Source organism: Paramormyrops kingsleyae, chromosome 3 (genome assembly GCF_048594095.1).
Source record: "Paramormyrops kingsleyae isolate MSU_618 chromosome 3, PKINGS_0.4, whole genome shotgun sequence".
NCBI lineage: Eukaryota > Metazoa > Chordata > Actinopteri > Osteoglossiformes > Mormyridae > Paramormyrops > Paramormyrops kingsleyae.
This window is the reverse complement of record NC_132799.1, coordinates 27,818,294-27,838,096: the sequence shown is the minus strand read 5'-3', so window position 1 is coordinate 27,838,096 and position 19,803 is coordinate 27,818,294. Positions and strand designations below refer to the sequence as shown.

General features: G+C 48.4%; 1 protein-coding gene across 1 annotated transcript in view; it reads right to left on the bottom strand.

Annotated features, from left to right (window-relative positions):
* The window catches only part of cped1 (cadherin-like and PC-esterase domain containing 1), a 45,383-nt gene that overhangs the window by 1,371 nt on the left and 24,209 nt on the right, over positions 1-19,803 (bottom strand). Inside the window, exons 16-21 of the mRNA XM_023812686.2 lie at positions 5,764-5,863; positions 4,341-4,477; positions 2,005-2,225; positions 1,816-1,917; positions 1,254-1,341; positions 868-1,014 (exon numbers count right to left, since the gene is read on the bottom strand). Of these exons, the coding sequence (XP_023668454.2) occupies positions 868-1,014; positions 1,254-1,341; positions 1,816-1,917; positions 2,005-2,225; positions 4,341-4,477; positions 5,764-5,863 (795 nt within the window). The remainder of the gene's footprint in view (positions 1-867; positions 1,015-1,253; positions 1,342-1,815; positions 1,918-2,004; positions 2,226-4,340; positions 4,478-5,763; positions 5,864-19,803) is intronic.

Here is a 19,803-nt window from a genome sequence, read left to right as displayed (position 1 = left end):
TTAACTTAATTTCATTCCTTTGTTTCTGGTTTATTTAGCTACATTTTTTCAGTGGGGTGGAACTGTGAACATTACATAATGTAGTCACAGACATTAATGTGGAATAGTAGCGTGTTACTCGACAAAAAGAAAGATTATGCCCAGCGTAAATCAGAGCTCTATACAGCCTTCGACGTGTTTGGGTGTCAGCAGTCCTCCCTTCTCTCGTTTCAGCCTTACTGAAGGGAATTAGCCACAGTTAAGTGGTGAAGAATGTTGCCGCTGGCCAGCGGCACCCACATCATTAGAAACTCGTGCCGCTCGAACAGGATCACGCTCAGGACAAACGTCACCGCACATCTGGTACCAACATGCACTGCGCTAGCTAATGAAAATCAGCCCCGTCTGTAATTGCTTAATTGCTCATTAACGGGTCCCACGCACGGGCTGGAGCAGCGGTGTTTTCGGAAAGTGGCAGCTGCCTTGAATGTCTAACCGAGAGAGACAGTCGTATCTTTAACTGTCCTGTGATTTGACAGGAGGCGTTCTCGTCTCTCAGGGAAACACTAAGAAATCATTGGTGAGAAAGTGTTTCTTAAACCGGAGTTTTGACTTAATTTTAAGCCAGGGGCTGTACAAATATGCTACTACATGGAATAATAAACATAAAACCAAATGTGTGAAGACTTAGTAAAAGGCAGCTGTGCTAGTCACCATAAGATTGCGGGTTCATATCCCATTGTCAGCAAAGTGATATCAGTATTGGGCTCTCGAACAAGACCTCTACCCCTCTACTGTTCCAGGCTTTCTGCAAAGTATGTTGCTTTGATAAAAGCTTTTTCTCAATGAAAATGTTTATACGTAACGGCATGGAGCGACTGACGGTACCTCGTGAAAGTGGCACGCGCATTTTCCCTGAAGGAACTCCTTGTATCGACCCATAGTTACGCTGAGGGTGTCGATGACCTCATACCCATAAAGCTTTGCGGTCGTGAGAATGTTCTGGTTCAGGCTATGAAGCTCCTGCACTCCTCTCTGATGGGAGGTATGAGAAATAGATTTGAAAGGACTCCACAGAAATGCAAACTGTGCTGGTACAACAGACTTACAATATATCACGGATAATATATAGTGATTATACAGCCAATATTATGTGAATCACGCTGGGTTCCATTAATAAAGCAAGCTTTCACAAATATCATATGTTGCTAATTTTGGCAACTGATTATGCATGAGTTTAGTAATGCTGGAGCGCAGAACAATGCAGAACTCACCAGAGACAAGGAATGAATTCCATCCACTGGGAGATGGAAGCCCATTCCAATGGTCTTCACCATCACCAGAATTTTGTGGAGGTTTTCCCTGGAAGAAAGCGACGGATGAAGGAGAGACAGCAGAATGGATCACATGGAGGAGTGTTCCTCAAGAACATGAGCGTCCCGCCATACTCAAGGACAAATTAATTTCCCTCCACTGCACACGCCTGCACAATCTGTGCCCAAAAAAGTTGTGGCCAGTTACTGTTGCTCTACGTGTAGCGAGTGAAAAATACAGTGAACAATGATGAGCTGAAACAGAAATATCACCATAGAGACTGGCTTTAATATCTAGTTTCATTCACTAATGCGGAACATACTCATAAACACCCCAGAATACAAACACTTACTCTATGTCTTTCAACTCGTAAAACAGACAACTAACTATATTCTGTCCATTAACAAGCCACAGGAAAGGAAATGAAAAAAGACTCCTAGAACAAACTGCTGTTATGATCTGTGACAGGGATTTGGTTTCCCCAAATTACACCTTCTGGTCTAGTTTAAATAAGAAATGTACCGTTTGAGGACCTGCTGCAGGATCTTCAGATGATTGGGGGTGAGCCACTGTACTCCTCCAACAACCAGCACTGTCTGAGGCGAGTTCTCCAGTGGATGGGACCTGAAATGAAGATAGAGGGATCTGGTGGGCAGAAGGTCAGACCAAGAGGAGCTTAAAGATCCGGTTCCCTGACCCCGGGTGTCGTACCTCTCGATGAGCTGCTGGAGAGCTCTCTCGAAAGTGGGCCTCTGGCTTCTGTCCAGCCAGAACTGCGGGTAATAGGAGTAACTGATGAGGGTACCGCCGTCGTTGACATTATGGTACATGATGGTGTCGTGGGCCTTGTCCCAGGCCTCCAGGGTACCGTTGACTCGCTCCATGAAGTAGTACATCATCCCACGGTTAGTGGAGTCTCCGATGAACAGGACCTGTCGAGAATTCCCAGAAGCACCATTACGACTGAACAACGTAGCCAAGAACTGATACGTTATTTGGAAAAGATTGTTGCAGTTTCTGTAGTGAATGTTATCTTTAGAGATGAGGTCCCTCAGAGCCAATCGCTACAGGGATGGGATTTCTGCCCTGGGCAGCCGTCGAGTTTTGCTATTCTTTTGAGCAGAGAGAGAACCGTAATGGTCCGAGTGATGAGGAGAGACAGGGCCGCTCATGTGGATCACATTAAATCTGGCGACCCAGGAGACCCAGCGCCTTTGGCCACTTGCCGGTAAAACCGTTGACCTTCGCCCCACTGGGCACATGGGAAACAGCAGGGAGCTGGTGAATGGAGCTCTCCAGCCAGCAGTGTTTGTGTTTCCTGGGAGCCACCAGTGACACCAGTGACACCAGTGACGCTCGAAATGCTGTCCTATTTCACGGGCGATTAACTCTACGAGAAGGAGGAAACTGCGGCGTGTCAGAGAAGCAGGAGTGGGCTGACATCCAAACCGCTGCCTCCCGCACAGCGTCGCTGTCTTTTGGACACTCCCAAAGTCAGAAGATGTTCAGACGGCAATAAAAAACAGAACAATTTTTTTACTTTAATGTCGGCATTCAAAAACCCAAGCCCTTGAAAGTCGTGAGGATTTTGATGCACCCTAAACTGTTTCCAAGTGCTTTCACACAACAGGCTAGTTACACATGTCTCAGGAAGCCATGGGAATTCCATGTCCTGTTGTGACTCCATCCAGACAATGTTCGTTTAATTCTCTGCATGTACTGAACCTTTTATCACTCAGACAGAGTGAGTAAGAGAGAAGGTGTCTGGGGAACAATCTGGAGCTGCTTTGGATGACATCGTCCCTGTGCTCCATTCCATCCCAAAACAATTTACTATTTTGTTTTGTTGAGCCTGTGATTCATTTAGCCGGAGGCTGCAACTAGGAGCAGTCCAAGAAATTCTTGCAGTTGGGGCATTCTGGGTGAATTCGACTGAGTGGCCGTTTCACCCTTATGAAGTCCACTGGGAATTCCCCAGACAAATCGAACCGGACTAGCTTGTCACGTTGATGTATGTAGACCTTCCTGCAGGAACCCCACAATCATGTTTGCAGAATGAATCAGAAATAGATACATATACTGGAAAACCCAAGGTTTAGTCCCTCATAAAATGCTGTTGTTACACGCAGCGATGGGACCCATGTTCAAAATATTAGCCTTGTGCACTTGGAACATCTTCCCACGGTCAGGAGTTAAATTGGAAGCTGTTCACTCAAACAGACTAAATCCTTGTAGTCATGCCCTCGGGTATTCACCTGGGCCTGCTTTCAGGGCCAGAGTGAGCGTCCAGGTCCGAGTACCAGCCGGGTGGCGCTCAGTCTACGGTACACGGTCTGTCAGCACCTGTGTGTTTGATGGTTTTCAGCTACTTGGAGCCGTGTTGGTGGCATTTTGCGGCTGGCTCCTCCGCGGAGTGGAACAGAGGCGTCTAGGACGTCTCTCAAATCTCTAAAGAAATAATACAAATAAAAAACAGACCCAGCCTGGTTCTGGTTGTGTTTGTTCAGATGAAATTCAGGAGGTCTGCAGGGAAAAAAAAACCCTGCAATGAAAATGTCCTTGTTTTATCTGTGTAGGGTTATCTATACACCTTCTGTATTTAAAACTCTATGAATGAACTTTGGCACCTGTTTAACCTCTCGAAAACAGCAGTAAGTGTCAATAAAGCATCATTTAAACCGGATCTGCCAGGTTCTGTTTCATATTGCATGGTTCTGTTGTGCAACTTGTCTTCCAGGTTTCAGGTTATCAGTCCCAGAAGAGGACCTGCTGGGTTTTGACATTTTGTACCCCTCTCTCCATCTCCCATAACCACTTACAGGGTCTCTGTAAAGCTGGAACCCATGCCAGGACGCATAGGGCATGAGGCAGGGGCACCCCGCATAGGGGGATAGTTCATTCCAGGACACACACTCACACTAAAGGCAATTTGGATGAACCAGTTCCGCTGGAGGAACCCTATGAGCAGGCAGAACCTCAAACACACCAAAAGAACCAGAAAAACACATGCTGATGGCATGTCTATAGACCCACGGCCCCATCATCACCTTCCTGCCCAGCATGCAGTCCCGAAGCTGGCGCCCGTCCAGCACGGGGTAGTAGCAATCATCCGGTTGCCAGGATACCACCCTCCAGTCACAGGTTCTGTTGTCAGCGCAACTGAGACACGGAACAACCCAGCGACCTGCGGGCAGACAGACAAAGATGCCCTATGAGCCCGAATGTCTCACACTGATCAGAAATTTCAAGTAAAAAAGAAAGTGTGTAAAAAATACGTATGTGCATCAGCGGTATTTGGCGGGATGATTTATAACGGTCACAGTTACATGATATTTACGGTTTCGCACTTCTGATGTTTACCAGGTATTAATTCAGCAATGCCTCAGCATTTCAGCCGGGTGATAAGGGGGGAAGTGATGGAGGAAGGGAGTGGAAATACTCATCTCCGTGGGGGTGGGTCGGGGTGAGGATGGGTCTCCTTAGAGGGTTCTAAAACTTTGCTGTGAAGTAATGCCTGGGGGGGGGGGGGGGGGGAGTACCTTCTCAACCTCCTCACCCGGTTCACCTTCCCAGCATGGGTGTGTGTCTGTCCCATCTGTCTATGCTCTCCGTCCTCACAAGCACGACCCCGCACCCCCATCGCTCGGCTCGCCACGACGAGCTCACGCTTAATCACCTTTACGGACGTCCTCCACCGAGAGGCCAGCTGTGACCCTGACACCGTTCCTCTCACCAGGACCAACCTGACATTTTGTTTATGCTATAAATTCAGGTCGCCCCTTAAAACTTTGGCATTTATGTCAAATGCCGACCCACCATGACCCCCCCCCCCCCCCAGTAAAAGCTGCTGGTGTTTAGTTATGCGAGACTGACAAATGGCATGAAACAGAAATGAAAAAAGGGAATATTTGATCAATTCCTATCACACAGTTTGATCATATTCATCAAGCTTGTCAAAGAGTCGGCAATTGTCACATTATAAAATGTCTCCAGAGAGTTTATAGTAGCCTTAGGGGACATTTCAGGACATTGGATTCATTGTCAATTTATAAATGAGGTTGCATGACCCCCAGAAGGACACAAAGCCTCGATGACCAAACACCTGTGGAACACTTAAGAAGATTCCCTCACTGGTAGTAAGATAGAGCAGCAAGCCTTCTTTGTTAAGTCAGAATCTCACAGATACACAGTCAATTTCTGGCTCAGATGGTTGCTCTGGCTTTGCAATGTACAGCCTCTCCCCAGGTTACGACGGGGGTTACGTTCCGATAAACCTATTGCAAGGCGAAAATACTATAAGGCAAAAAATGCAAGTGTTGAATATCAATAATTTATTGAATGATGTACTGAAAGTGAAAAACACTTACCCATCGTAATCTGGGGAGCGTCTATATTTGCAGATTGCGTGCATGTGTTTTAATTTTGTTTTATGTGTGTACACGTGTCTGTTCGGGGGGGGGGGGTGGTGACCTGGAGCATCTCCGGACAGGCAAGGCCTTGTGGGGGCGGCAGCACGGGACAGGGGTTCCAGGCCACAGGGCAGATCGGGCTGGACCACCAGGCCGCAGTCCTGAGGAGACACACAGGGGACAGAATGGGTCATCCCAGCACAGTGGGCCAGGACACAGCAAGCGTGACAGGAAGGCACCAGGGCTCACACTCAACACACGAGTGGCACCAAATTCACACCCGCCACCCAATCACTTTCCAGTCAAATGCTATAAACAAGCTACTGTCACTGTCATGAAAATTATAACCAAACCTCACAAATACCCCGTAATTAATGACAGGGGGGGGCGCGTTCTGCTTCACCGAACCCTGGCAATGGGGGCTTATTTATAACCACACGTGCTGAGTGGTTCTGCGTGGGTGGCCGGGTTCACGCCAGTATTTTTATGGCAAGAGGCTGGTATTGATAAGTACAATGGTGAAAACAATGTGTCGTTACATGGATGTTATACCAAGCATTTCATTTAAATTTAATATTTTACATAGTTATTTTCTCGTGCTAAATACTTGCAGAGATATTGTCTTATCTGCAAATAAGAATTTTCTGCAATGAATATTAATGAATAATAATTAAATAGCATTAAAAACCAACTAAAATAATGGCTCTCTTGTTCCATTTTTTCCACCCCCGCTTCTGAGTGACCTCTATCGTATCGATCAGATGGCAGGTCTGTCTGCCGGAAGGGGGGGGGTGGAGAGATTGGAGTGCATTTGATGTTGGAGTCGGACAGACTCGATAAGAGAGAGGATGATGGAATGTGACCACGGGCAAACTGTGATGGGGAGTCCAGAGGTTTTTTTTTTTGGGGGGGGGGGGTCTGGCGGAGCTACTGAAGGCTCACACCGGCCTTTGAAAGCCCCCCCACGCCGAGTCTGGGGGCTTCACGCGGCCCCTCCACATTCCGCACATCGGCGGGACAGCTCGCAACAAAGTGGCACAAGACAACTTAACAGGGATTTTCTTGTTCGTACCTGTGCACGGTGTACATGCATAAACATGGGGGCGCGCCGGGCTTTTGAAGGGCTCTGCGGGCCGGGGGCCGCGCCGGCTGGCTGGAGCCGTGCCGCCCTTTATTCTGTCGCCGCATCAGATGAATTTTTATGGAGTCGCACGGAAACGCAACAAGAAGAAAGGCCTGTTACGATCGAGCCGCCATCTTTCCCCCTCGGGCTGCACAGAATGTAACGGAATTCCAGAAAATACCGTAATAACGTTAAAACATAATCCCCCCTCCCCATCCGCCTCAGGTGATTACCTGTCATTAAAACTGTGAATATGCTTCTTTCTGAGTGGTTGTGGAAATGATTCCTGCCATTTTTGCACAGTTCCTGGATTTATCAACATGATGAACAGTGATTTTGCACCGGTCTGGGTCCGCGGACTCCATAAGAGTCCCGGTGACCTACACCACACCAACTGAGAGTCATTAGAGTGGGTTACAGGGCTCTCAGCCCAAACAGCAACACGGACGTAATCTCTTGTGATTCAGTACAGCTCTAAACTCCTGCAAAAAATGTCCAGCTAATTCCTGCTAATTCCTGTTAGATTACAGCTGCAGTCGTTGTGTTGCCAGCTACTTCAATTTCCAAATATTTCTTCTGAGGTTTTTGCCCAAACTGAGCATTTCCTGGCGAAACGGACTGATTTCAGTCAGTCTTGCTCAAAGAAACGTGGCATTTTTCTATGCTCTGACAGAGAACCTGGCGCAAGTCAAGAGAATCACTGGCCAAAATGGAAGGCGAAGACTAACTGGCATACTGGGAAGTTCGCTTTCCCCAGCAACTGGGATATGTGGTCTTGTAAAAGCTGATTAGATATTTCAGCTTGAAATATGCCTGCTAAATAGCTTAGTATAGCTCTGATATATTAGTATAGCTGGTGGTAGATGGTTACAGTTTTGCTTTGTAAAATGTACTAAATGAAAAGTAAATGAATTCAACAGAAATGAGCTGCTCAGTAAATAGCTCCTGTTGGGCGTTTTGTCTGTGAGTAACTGATGTACTGCACTAACACCCATACAAATACTTCAATACTTAGATCAGAATAATAAAACACCACGTGTCAGCTGTACGTCGCTGTGATTAGTGTCTCTGACCGTGTGTAGAGTAATTTGAGCTTTAGGCTCACTTTAGCTCGATTTATATATTGTATTTAATGAAAACCTGTATCACACAAGTCATTATTCACACATTGGAAGCGTTCATGACAGAAGGGATAGACAAGAAAAGAAGACCCAAGGGAAAATCCAATGGACAAAAACAAAAAGACTGTGATTTTTTTTTATTTTAAGGAATTGGCTTTGACCCATAGAGGCTCATCCATGCCTAATTATGTGAGGCTGATAGGTTAATAAACCCTGAAACTTTCTGGGACTCTAACCGAGACCCCACCCATGCCCAGGGAGCGGGTTTCACCCCCCACTGTACCCCGGGAAGAATGAATGCCAGAGCTAGCCAGCAGTTGCCAATCTTTCCCTTTTCAGCACGAATACACTATTTTGTACAATTTAGCTAGTAATTCTTCGCCTGACAGCCGATTCGCCGTCCCACTCGTCCAGTACTACTGATCACAGGTAATTTGTCAGAGCATTTAGGCTGGAAAGATCACAGCAGTACATCAGTCACTCATTAGATTCGCCACTAACCTCAATGAGCTATAATCTATCGGCGTTAAACCTCCCCTTATTTCCATTTTAGCGATTTGAATAACTCGGATGAATAACGTGTTTATCAATGTTAGATTTGTGGTAAAAAGGCCTTTACTGAAAACCTTTTCTGTTCTGTAGGTACGAATCCATGAGAATTCATCCTATATTGCATTGGAAGAGAAGAACCAATGGCAGAGCCTATACTGTCATTTAAAAAATATCACTGACTATGTTTTGCTGAAAAGTTTTACCTGAAAAGAGGCTTTTGAAAAGCAACGGGGAATATAAATAATATTCAATCCATTTCAAATTTCCCTCACGCTGCCCCTCCACCCCCGAAAAGCGACCATCGGGAAATGGCACAGAATGCAGAATTAAAGCAAAGAACGTGACTCTGATTATTGCAAACATACTGGGAGGAAAAATTCTTGATGGCCATCGGCAGTTTTAGCCCACATGGCAGTTCCAGGACCAGCGTTACACCATGGCGGCAAATTATATTCAAATTTGCCACACAGACCTTAAAAACATGACGCGTGCATTTGGATACATTTTGGCGTCCTGATCTATTTGCTATTAATTTCAAACGTGAAAAAAGATAAGAGTCGTGCTTGGAGGATGCATATCTGATCTGAAATCAGCCACTAAAACGAAACCCAATAAAGAAAAGCAACCACAGATGGAAGCAATTTATTGCTTAACAAAAACAAAAACGACTCTTTCGTTCATATTTGAATGCATGAAAACGGGTTTGTTTCATAACAAATGGTCAGAAGGAAGGGAAAGAGACAGAGATGGTTTCTGGGATGTGGTCTGAAAAGTTATGACACGGCTAATGTGAGAATAATTTCATGAAAAACCCAGCCAGTATGTCCTACGTGGGATTTTGATTGGGAGCTTAAATAAATAACTGCTGAGTTTGTCTACGTGTGTGATATTTCTGACACATATGGCGGTTGGACTTGGGAGGAGACTCGCAAGAGAATAGCTAGGGATGGAGATCTGGGCTTGTGGCACTGTGGGAAGCTACCTCAGGGTCTGTGAGGCGCCCCAGGGCTAAGGTTAGCCAAAAATGGCCTCAGCAGAAGAAAATGCAGAAAACACAAAATTGTAAATGACATCTGCGAACTAGCCAATTAATGAGGAACCCGAAAGTCAACGTGAGCGAGAAATGGCCCCTATTTACCCCGAGCTGTGCTTTGGCTGGTGAATATGAAACGTTAGCCTCCTGTTAGCCAAGTTTCTCATGTTGGGTCTTCATGAGACCACCAGAGAGAGGACCGACCTCTTACTGCCCTGAATGAGCTACGAGAGGGGAACCTCTGCCAATCTGAAACCCAATCCCGGGCTTGCTTTTCCAGGTTCTGCCCTGAATTTTAATCCCTGACTACGGCCCTCTGACGGCCTTTCCTAGTTGTACCATGAGTAAGCAAAGAGCTTCCAAACTCCAGACCGAAACTCATGAACCCGTGCAGTCATCAATCTCTCCTGACAACCCTACCGGAATGTAAGCGTGATCTCCACACCTTTCCCACATCGGAACGGGTCTCATTCTGGGCTTTTCATGACCGCAGGTCTGCCCAAACGAGGGGGGGGTGGCGGGTTTCTCTACATAGTCAACTGGGTCCAGGTCTGGTGTTGCTGCGGGAAACGGAGGCCAAGCTGAGGTTGCCATAGTGATCCAACCATCTCAGCAGGTGGTGGGGGGAGGTTGAGATGGACTTTCGTTCTCTACTTCTTGTAGGTCGGTGCTTCTGGTGACTTCAGAGCAGAATGCTGCCCTCGAACCCGGCTCAGCAGCTCCTGAAAAGGAAGCTTCCCTACGCATCCTGTATATGTATGAGCATAATGCACAAATACATGGAAACCTCCCCCACCCGCCAAAAAAGTTACCAACAATGAAATCGCAATTTCATTGGTAGGAAATCGCCCTTCCTGCCCCGGCTCTGAATAAATAGCATAAGGTGCACGGTGAAGTAGTGGCTGGTGCTTTGGGGAAGCTCCAGGCCCCATTTCGGTGAGTCATCGGATCAGCTGAGAACCCTAGAAAACCAAACTGAGGCCAATTTAGACAAACCTCATCTAGCAAGACTTGGGGAGTCACCGCGAGGAAAATCGCCGCAGACCAGCACGCGAGTGAAAGCCGGGGCACGAGGGGGGACGACAAGGGCCACGGGGGACGACCTGCTGCTGCTCAGCATCGGTAGCTGTCCATTGGTGGCTGATGGATGAACGTAGAAGACAACGTGATGCCGAATCCCCCTCACATAATCAGTCCTGAGAGTTGTGGTATTTTTAGTACCTATTTAGTACTTTTCAAGCATTTCAAGTGAACCGCTGCCTGACCACCAATGGGGAGACCTCGGCAGGAAGCGTTTAACCTCTGATTAAATGCGAGAGATCGCTTTACAAGATGCTCCTTAATGAGAAGCGACTGCCAAGACCGCAAGCTGGATTCTGGCTCCAGCAGGTACCGCTTCGCCGTTGTGGATGGCATCCGGACCGTCTGGCTTCCTGGCCCAAATCATCTCCGTCTTGCATGTACATTCCTCCTGCCCTGTTTCGAGTCGGCCTGTCCTGAGTGATCTACTGACTGCCCCCATCCTTGTTTTTGTCCCCTGCAACAAACTTGGTCCTGCTTGTGGCAAACTGGTCAGCTGCTCTGAGACAAACGGTGAGGTGACGAGAGAGAGAGAGGTGTCACACATGAAGCACAAACACGAACACTAAGAGCTGCCATCTCTCCACGCCATGACCTCTCTCCATATCAGCAAATCAATAAGTAACCCTTAACTATATCCCAGTAGAAACACAAAAGTCCTCTAGTTTGTCTGTACCTGACAAATCTTTTCCTTTGTTCATCTGTGCCTGTATGAATGCACTGCAGCTCTGCCAGCAACATCCCATCCACACGTCATGATGTCATAATCACACCAAGTCACGAAGCAGGGAGCTTTATAACCTGTAAATCAGCGCTTTCTGGCTGAGTGTCCTGTTGTCAGCGACGACACCGCAAAGCTTGTTTTCTCACTTTGGAAGAAAAGCAGCTCCATCTGAACAAGACAAATGAGACGACCAAACGTCCCTCGGAGTGTTTTATAGCCTGTTCTCACCTGAAATAATAATCCACACTTTACAGTGCCAAGGCACGCAGAAGGAGGAGAGGGTCCGGGCTGATACTGTCCCTAACTTGGGCCGTGCTGAGCTCACAGCCACGATTGGCTGGCCTTTAGATCATACAGTACCATCAATACGCTGCAGTACAGTGTTTCCCAATCCGGTCCTTGGGGACCTGCAGACAGTCCATGTTTTTGCTCCCTCACAGCTCGCTGCCAGACAGTCCATGTTTTTGCTCCCTCACAGCTCGCTGCCAGACAGTCCACATTACTGCTGTGGGTCCCTGGGGACCGGGTTGGGAAACACTGCTCTATAAGTTTGAGTATCAGGGAGAAAGCGCCACAGTGGCTGATTACAGGAAACAGCAGGGGATGACAAGTACAGTTCAGCAGGGTAATTCCAGTGGAGGCTAATCTACAGTTCCAGCAAAGGCTAGCAAATTATGGAAAAAGACGAAGAGGACTACTGGGTGTGGCAAGATGGACGGCCCGGGTACAGCGGGGAACCAGGATAGGGCAGGGGAGTTAAACTTATTCTTCAACAGGTTTGACACAGCTGCCTTCAGCCTAGCAGGGGGTCCCTCCTGGAGTCCCCCCCCCCTCCCGGCTTGTAACCATCCCCCATCAGCCTCCACCCCCATCTGAGGCCTGTCTATCCCGTTAGCTCAGGTTAGCAGAGAGGAGAGCTACAGATAGGTAAGTCGGCAGGATGTTCTGTCACTGAGCCCTGAACGCTTTTCCATCTGAGAGGTTCTGTACCTCGCTGATCCCGTCCCTTTGGCATATTCCAGGAAAGGAGGCTCCGGTGCCCATAATCCCACAAACGACCCAATTAATAAAGTTGGGTCCTCTCATTCCTGCAGTACAGTCTATAGCATATCAGGCAGACATACAGTACCAGTCAAAAGTTTGGAAATGCCAAGCTACCTACAAAGGAGAGTGATAGAGTGTCGCATCACATGACCTGGCCATCTGACCTAAAGACAGTAGAAATGGTTTTGGAGAGTTTGATCAGAGAGTGAAGGAAAAGCAGCCAGTGAGAGCTCAGCATTTATGTGGGACCTCCTTCAGGACAGCTGGACTTGCATCCCAGGAGGCCACCTCATGAAGCTGGTGTAGAGGAGACAGCACGGTCAGCCAGTCCATGGGGCAATAGGGGTTAAGGGCCTCGCTTAAGGGCTCGATAGTGGGATCACTCAGCCAACCACAGGATTTGAACCAGCAACCTTCTGATTCCCAACTCACAGAACTGCCCCACACAAACAAATTATTACTTTTTAGGTCGGTGCATAATTCTATCTGTTATTTTATAGTTTTTATGTCATTATAATTATTATAGAATGTAGAGGATAGTAGAAAGAAACCTTTCTATGAGTATGTGTGTCCAAACTTTTGACTTGTCACTGAGCCTACTTCCACTTGGACGTCATGAGGATTCACTTGATGGACGGACCAGCTCTAATCCCTGCTGGGGGACAAGCTTGAGCAATTTGGGGACAACATGCTCGCCTGGATCGCAGATCCTTGATCCATAAAAACCAACCATAGCTCATCCATAAGGAGGCACCAAGTGACAGTACTGTCACCATTGCTGTTTACTCTCCCCCCCCCCCCTTTCAGGTGCAACTCAGAAGTTCTCTGATGATTCTGTGACTGTGGGACGTATCGGCAAAGGCGGAGCACAAGTGTCTGCTGGAGAACTCAGCTGGATGGTGCGAGAAGATCCGCGGCTTCACGTCAGGAAGAGTAAGGACCTCATTGTGGATCCCAAGGTTGAGAAGGGAGCTGCAGACAGCTGTCACATACAAGGAGGGAGTGTAGGAACGGTAGAGAGTAAATCACCTCGCAGGCAGCATCACTTACAGGCCGAACCGGCATGACAGCATGGCGGGAGTCCATAGAAAAATGCAGAGTCTGCTGTTTTTCTCAAGGAGACTCAAGTCATTCAGTAGATTCAGCAATCTGATACATGTTTTTCCGGCCTGTCATAACCAGCGTCATGTTCTTCACTGCGCTCTGCTGTGGAGGTAATATCAAGGTACAGGAGGCTGGTAGGTGGAACCAGCTGTTGAAAAAACCTAGGACAGTGCCTGGACTGCTGGGAAGCGTTGGTGGAGGGACCTACTGTGTCAAAACTGTGTCCAAACTGTGCTCCACCTTTGGGGGTGACTTCTAAGTGTCTCCCAGCTTGTACAGGTCCAGCAGAGGCTAACCTGTGTGCCCCACCAGGATGATCTGAACAGAGGCTGAGCATGACATAAATGCCGCAGATGGTGGGGGGGGGGGAGGGGGTGCATTGGTTCCCTTTGAGAGTTTCTGATTTGGGGGAAACTCACTGCCGTGTAGATACAAGATTAAGGGAAAGTGAAATTCTGTGGAATCTGAAGCATGTGGATCTTCAGAGTCCAGAAGTTTCTGGAAACTGCACCCCGCCCCCAAAATAAAACAGCCACCAGAGCCAGTGCCCATTAAATCCCTGGGAAATCTCTTTAACTGTAGCCCAAACCCAAACCTGCTTAATGTGCTTAAATCCGCCAGGTCCATGAGATCACATTCTCTAAAGTCATCATTTGGTGCCGCCTTTGAGACCGGATGATTTCCCACCGGATCCGGGTCCTCGTGACCTTGGAGCTAATCCTCATCTGAGCAGGAGGACTTCAAACGGACCAGGTTCCTCTCACGAGTTCCGACAGGGCCGCCTTGTAATCATGTGGATTACAGCCCTGGTCCTGATGGACAGAGCCTGCAGCAGCTGCCTTCCTCGCCAGCAAGCGAAGCAGTGCTTCAATCTCGGGGTGGGGGGGGCGTACGAGTCTCAAGGGACTATTTTCCCCTCTGGTTCTTAAGTTTCTCTCCTTCATTGCCGACTGACAGTGTTGACTGACAGCGATGGGGGCAGGCAGTTGTTGGGAGGGGTGTTGTATCTGTTTTCCCGATACCACAGGGCAGCAGCCTGGTTTACCAGCCCACTCTGGGGCTCGGCCAGTCTAGTCAGCACCCAAACACTCTGCCCCTTTGCCCCCCAGGACAGAGGAACATCACCGGGATATAAGTGATGAGTAACCGACAAAACTCATGCGCAGATTTCCCAAAATACACTTGTTCGCGCTGGCATGAAGCGGTGCATATTTGTCTGAAACTGAACGCATGCATTGTTACTCAAAAGCTGCACTTAGCCCACAGTTACACTGTACAGCTACAAAAGGTCATCCTTATCAAAATTTATTGATCAAGGCCTTGGAGAAAAGCGTGACACGGTGACGCTGCGGTTGGCACTGTCGCCTCACACCTCTAGGACCCAGGTTCGAGTCTCTGCCACGGCTCCGTGTGTGTAGAGTTTGCATGTTTTGCCTGTGTCGTTGTGGGGTTTCCTCCAGGTACTCCGAGATTAACTGGAGTTACCAAATTTCCCATAGGGCTGAGTGTGAGTGAATGGTGTGTGTGTGCCCTGCGATGGGTTGGTGCCCCATCCTGGGTTGTTCCCTGCATAGCGCCTGTAGCCTCTGGTATTGGCTCCAGACCCCCCACAACCCTGAATAGGACAAGTGGTTACAGAAAATGGATGAATGAAAGAAAAATGATGAACGGGGTGTCTGTTCATGGATCTGTCTGACAGACCTGATGTTGGGGAGAATCTGCAGCTACAAAACGAAGGCGCAAATCACTCTTTCTAGACCAATATGATCAGGTCAGCATTACTGAATTAGGAACTACAAAAGCACATTGTGAGAAGAGTTCCAGGATGTAATTTGCACCTGGCCTCAGGTCCAAGCATTTAGTCTGAACTGATTGGACGCCGGCTCCAGTGCCACTAAACACCGTTACTTTGCACTGACGACCGTGGACATGGTCAGGGAATCGAGACCAGCCGGTGTGGTGTTTCACCGCGGTGTTACTCCAGTCACAGAGAGGGTGCTGGGATTTACTGCATTACGCCTTTTGGGCGTCTGCTGCCAAATAAAACCAGTGGCGGCGTAAACTGGGAAGGACATTCCCCTGTGGGCTCTCCAATAAAACCAGTCCTCCATTAACTGCACCCAGAAGTCCTATGAAGATCATTATGCTGAAGACAAACACCGAAACGATCTTTAAACTTGACCAGTATGGATTTCTGTGAGATAAATCAGGCCCCCCGCTGGAGTGATGAGGCGGACTTGCAGAGGCAATTATAAACAAGGAAGACTCAGCGTGTAATGACTTCCATGACATTTCCAGCTGTTTTTCAGATTTAGTGCTAGGTTGCCCTGTGGGCCTTCTAAGAGATGTCACTGCTCTGCTGGACCTGAAATCCTCCATAGGGTAGAGCCATTAACTCAATCATGAGCTCATCTGCTTGTTAGTGCAAGATCTGGAAAGCAGGTGTGTGTGTATGTGTGTGTGTGTGTGTGTGTGCGTGCTTTAGTGCCTTAGCAAAGGGCAGCCCTCAGACGACCAAACATCACTCACGCGTTCTCTTCATAAGGCCAAAAAAAACAGAGGGCAGCTTCATATCACCGATCAGAAACGTTCAGCTATTAGCATTCACGTGACAGGAAGCTTCTGGGCAGCATAAAGACAGCACTCTGAAGCCGAGAGAACCACATCAAGCTGGGCTTTTAGTGGCCCGAGCGGAGGAGGGAGAGAGGCAGAAGCGGGAATGCTGAGGACGGCTGAAGCAGCATGCGGCGAAAACCTGGGAGACGACGTCCACGTGTTAAAAGGGAGGGGGGCGATTTTAGCAATAAGCCCCTCAAGCCTATCCACAGACAGAACCCCACCCAGGGCCACCCCCTCGAATACAGGAGGGCTCACACATCCATGAAGTTGACCCCGTGCACAAAAACATGGACTAACAGCAGAAACAGTGCTTGGCAAAACAGGTGGGAGAAGGCCACAGAGAACGTTCCGGGGTTCTGGCAGGAAGCGCTGGCTTGTGGTACCAATATTCCATTCAGTAATCACTGCTCACATTTCAGGCTATAGATCAGTATTGAAATTTTTTTATTTAAATAACAGGGACCTGATCTACCAAGTGACCGAAGTTCACAGAACAGTTCTGGAACTGTCCTGGTGCGTTGAAGTTTGGTCTGAAAGAAATCTTTTCCCGCCGGTCATATGCGAACACGGACTTCATGAGCCTCAGCTGGCTGCCGTTTGAGGTTCAGACGCTGTAATTTCTGTGGCCAGGGGACTGAATGCATTTTCGCAAAGCTTAGTTTATCATCAATCAACCTGTCAAACTCCACTGAAAGTGAACGAGAAAGACAAGGTTTCCAAACGCATTCCTGGTGCGATGTTTATTTTGGGGAATTTTTCTTACCAATGGTCTAAAACATAGAAATATATTGCTTATAAAGCCCTCCCTGTATGCTGGGAACAGGCCATGCCATGAAACACACACCCCATTGGTCCATCTGTAGATCTGTCATCATGTCGTCCATCTCCATGACCCCTGGTTGGCTCATCCACAATCTCAGGATCAGGATAGTTCCCTGTCTGTGTTCCAGAATGCAGAGACTCTGTGAAGCTTCATCATGGACAATGGTCTGGAGGCTGTAGATCCACTGGATTCCCAATTTACTCTACACCTACTGGCAGGTCATGTTGAGGTTGGGTCCACAGCAGCACGCATCAGAATTACCTCTGCATCCGATCCACCGTGAGAACCATGAGCGCCGTCGCTACGCTGGGAAACAAGAAAAATATTTACCCGCCTCCATTGCTCCCTTGATTGGTGTCACATGGCCTGAACGGCCTCCAATAGGCTGACTCCCTGAAGGGGACGCAGTCACGGGGGGTCTGTGGTCTGGGAGAGGAGCGCAAAAAAACCACAGAAGAATCTCTCGGTCAAATTAACCATTTGATTTCACGCATTCGTCCCATTTCCGTGGTATAACTGTCTAGCGATCCATTGCTCCTGTGTTACATTTAAGGCAGGAGTGGGGAGAATCAGGGCTTGGGGGGGGGGGGGGGGGGGGGTCTGGGTTATAGGGGGCAGCAACAGCATGAGTTACGAGTGACATCCCCAAATTTCAGCGTTCGCCTTGCTGTGAAGTCTGCCTTTGCTCAGCCTGTTCCGGAGGAGACCCATTAAGGACAGGCTCTCATAAATATGCATTGCCGGTGAGCCTGTTCCTAATTTGCGTCAGATCATAATCGGATTTAGATCCTACCAATGTGTGTTGAATTGCTATAACTGCCAGCCATTCAGGCTCTGGGCCTGGACAACCGAAGAGAGCGACCTCATGCGGAACCCTCTGGTACAGGTCAAACGTTTCACTGGGGACACAAATGGAGGGCAGCACATATTTCAGTGGAAAAGTTTAGCATTTTTGCACCTTTTAAAGACACTTCAAAGTTGGGTTTTTGGACCTCAGCTAGGAGTCTGTACAGTTTCTCACAGTCCAACTGCATTGATACAACACAGTAAATAATGTAATCTAGCAAAGAATTATTCAGGTTATTATGAAGATAAACGTTCAATTAGGAGCTCACAAAACATTCGTTAAAAAATAATCTTTCCCTGTCGATACTGATGCTATGAGCTCACACACTGAAGCTCACATCCATCATCCTGAATCTTGATTAATTTAGTGAGTTCCCGGCCCCCCGCGCTATAGATTCTCCTCCCCGTCCAACAGATATGCTCCATAAATTAAGCCGCACAGCCACACTGCCCTTATGTGCGTCACACACACAGAGAAAACTCCATCTCCCCGCAACACATGAGGCTCTCCTTCCCCGGAGCGTCGCAGCCAGGGGAACATCCACAAATATCACGCCTCATTTCGTCAGTAGTTTGCTTTAACAGCAGCAATCCCCCACATTGCACCAGAGAGCCATGTTCGACAGAGAACAGACTCCAAATGACACCCCACGCCCCTGAAACGAACATGCTCTGGGACGCCAGAAACACATAAATCAAAACGGATGGTTTTAATGTCGAGCTCTTTAGCTGGGGATCTTCTGCGTTTATCTGGAGTCCAGTATTACCATCGGCCAAGAGACACGGAGCAGGAATTCTGTGACATTCGGGGGGTGACGGGAGCCAAACTGGCACCACGACTCGTTTGGGTCCCCCCCGACCGCCCCGAGAACAGACAAATCCCGTTCGTGCCTCAATCCCATCCAGTGCGGATTTGCTTGAGTCTTTTGATCGACAGTATCAGATTGCACTCAAAGTGAAACGTTCAAAGAATCCTCACAGATGAAAGTGAAAGGGGGGGGGGTGTCTTTTGGCTTATAGCTTTGTTTTCCTAGAGAGAGTAACGTGCCCCTCTGTTATTGGTTTTACCCCCCTGGGGTGGGGGGGGGGCCAAGGCGGCCCATGTGTTGGTGAAGCGGGGACATCTGCTGTATCTGTCAGCCTCGGGAGCCGGGTACGTTTGTCCCGCAGCTGTGGGGACAGGTGTCCACTTTGAAGTTCATTTGGGGGGAGGGTGGGGGTGTTTGGAAAGGGGGAGGGGCGGGGGGAAGGGTTGTGCGGCTGCAAAAGTCGCTTCCACAGATCCCCCCCCCCGGGCCCGCTGCTCAGACACAACAGAGTGCTTAACAGACATGCAGACACCTTCCAGGGCCACCTGCAGACTCACGCCAGCAACACAGCTCACATGCCAGGGACACGTGTCCCATCAGGCCTAAATAGGTGTGTGGTTCAGCAGGTTAGGACTCCTATGCCTATGATCAGAAGGTCGCCGGTTCAAATCCCAGGGTAGGCTGACAAGGCCCTGTTACTCCAGAGACTGTTTAACCATGCTGTCTCAGTTGTACGTAACTTTGGATAAAAATGTTTGCTAAACAAACAAAATGTACATGTATAAAAAATGCCGTTTGAGTGTGAGGCACATGCACTCCCCACTGCGGGAGCATCATCCGCTGTGGGATTGTGGGTAGTAAAGGCTTGCTAAGCTCTAGTTGGCCGGTAATCCCACCACAAAATGCAAGCCATGCGTATTTCACGTAGGCGTCTCTCCAACAGATTCCAGAAGATCTTCCAATCTCCTCTGCCAGCTGGTCCACAACTACACGGCACGGGGTGACACAGTCAACAGCGTCAAATGGCGAATTTATGATGCCCCCACCCTCCCCCAGGAGCACCCCCGCAGCAAGAAGAGCACCCATCCCTATAACATGAACCCAAGCTGGGGGCAGTTTTGTCAGGGCAAATGCTAAATTCATAGTCAGCGAAGTAGATGTCTCTGGAATGTAGGATACATGAAGGTCTCCAAGGTAACGACCACCTGGAAGCAGACTCACTT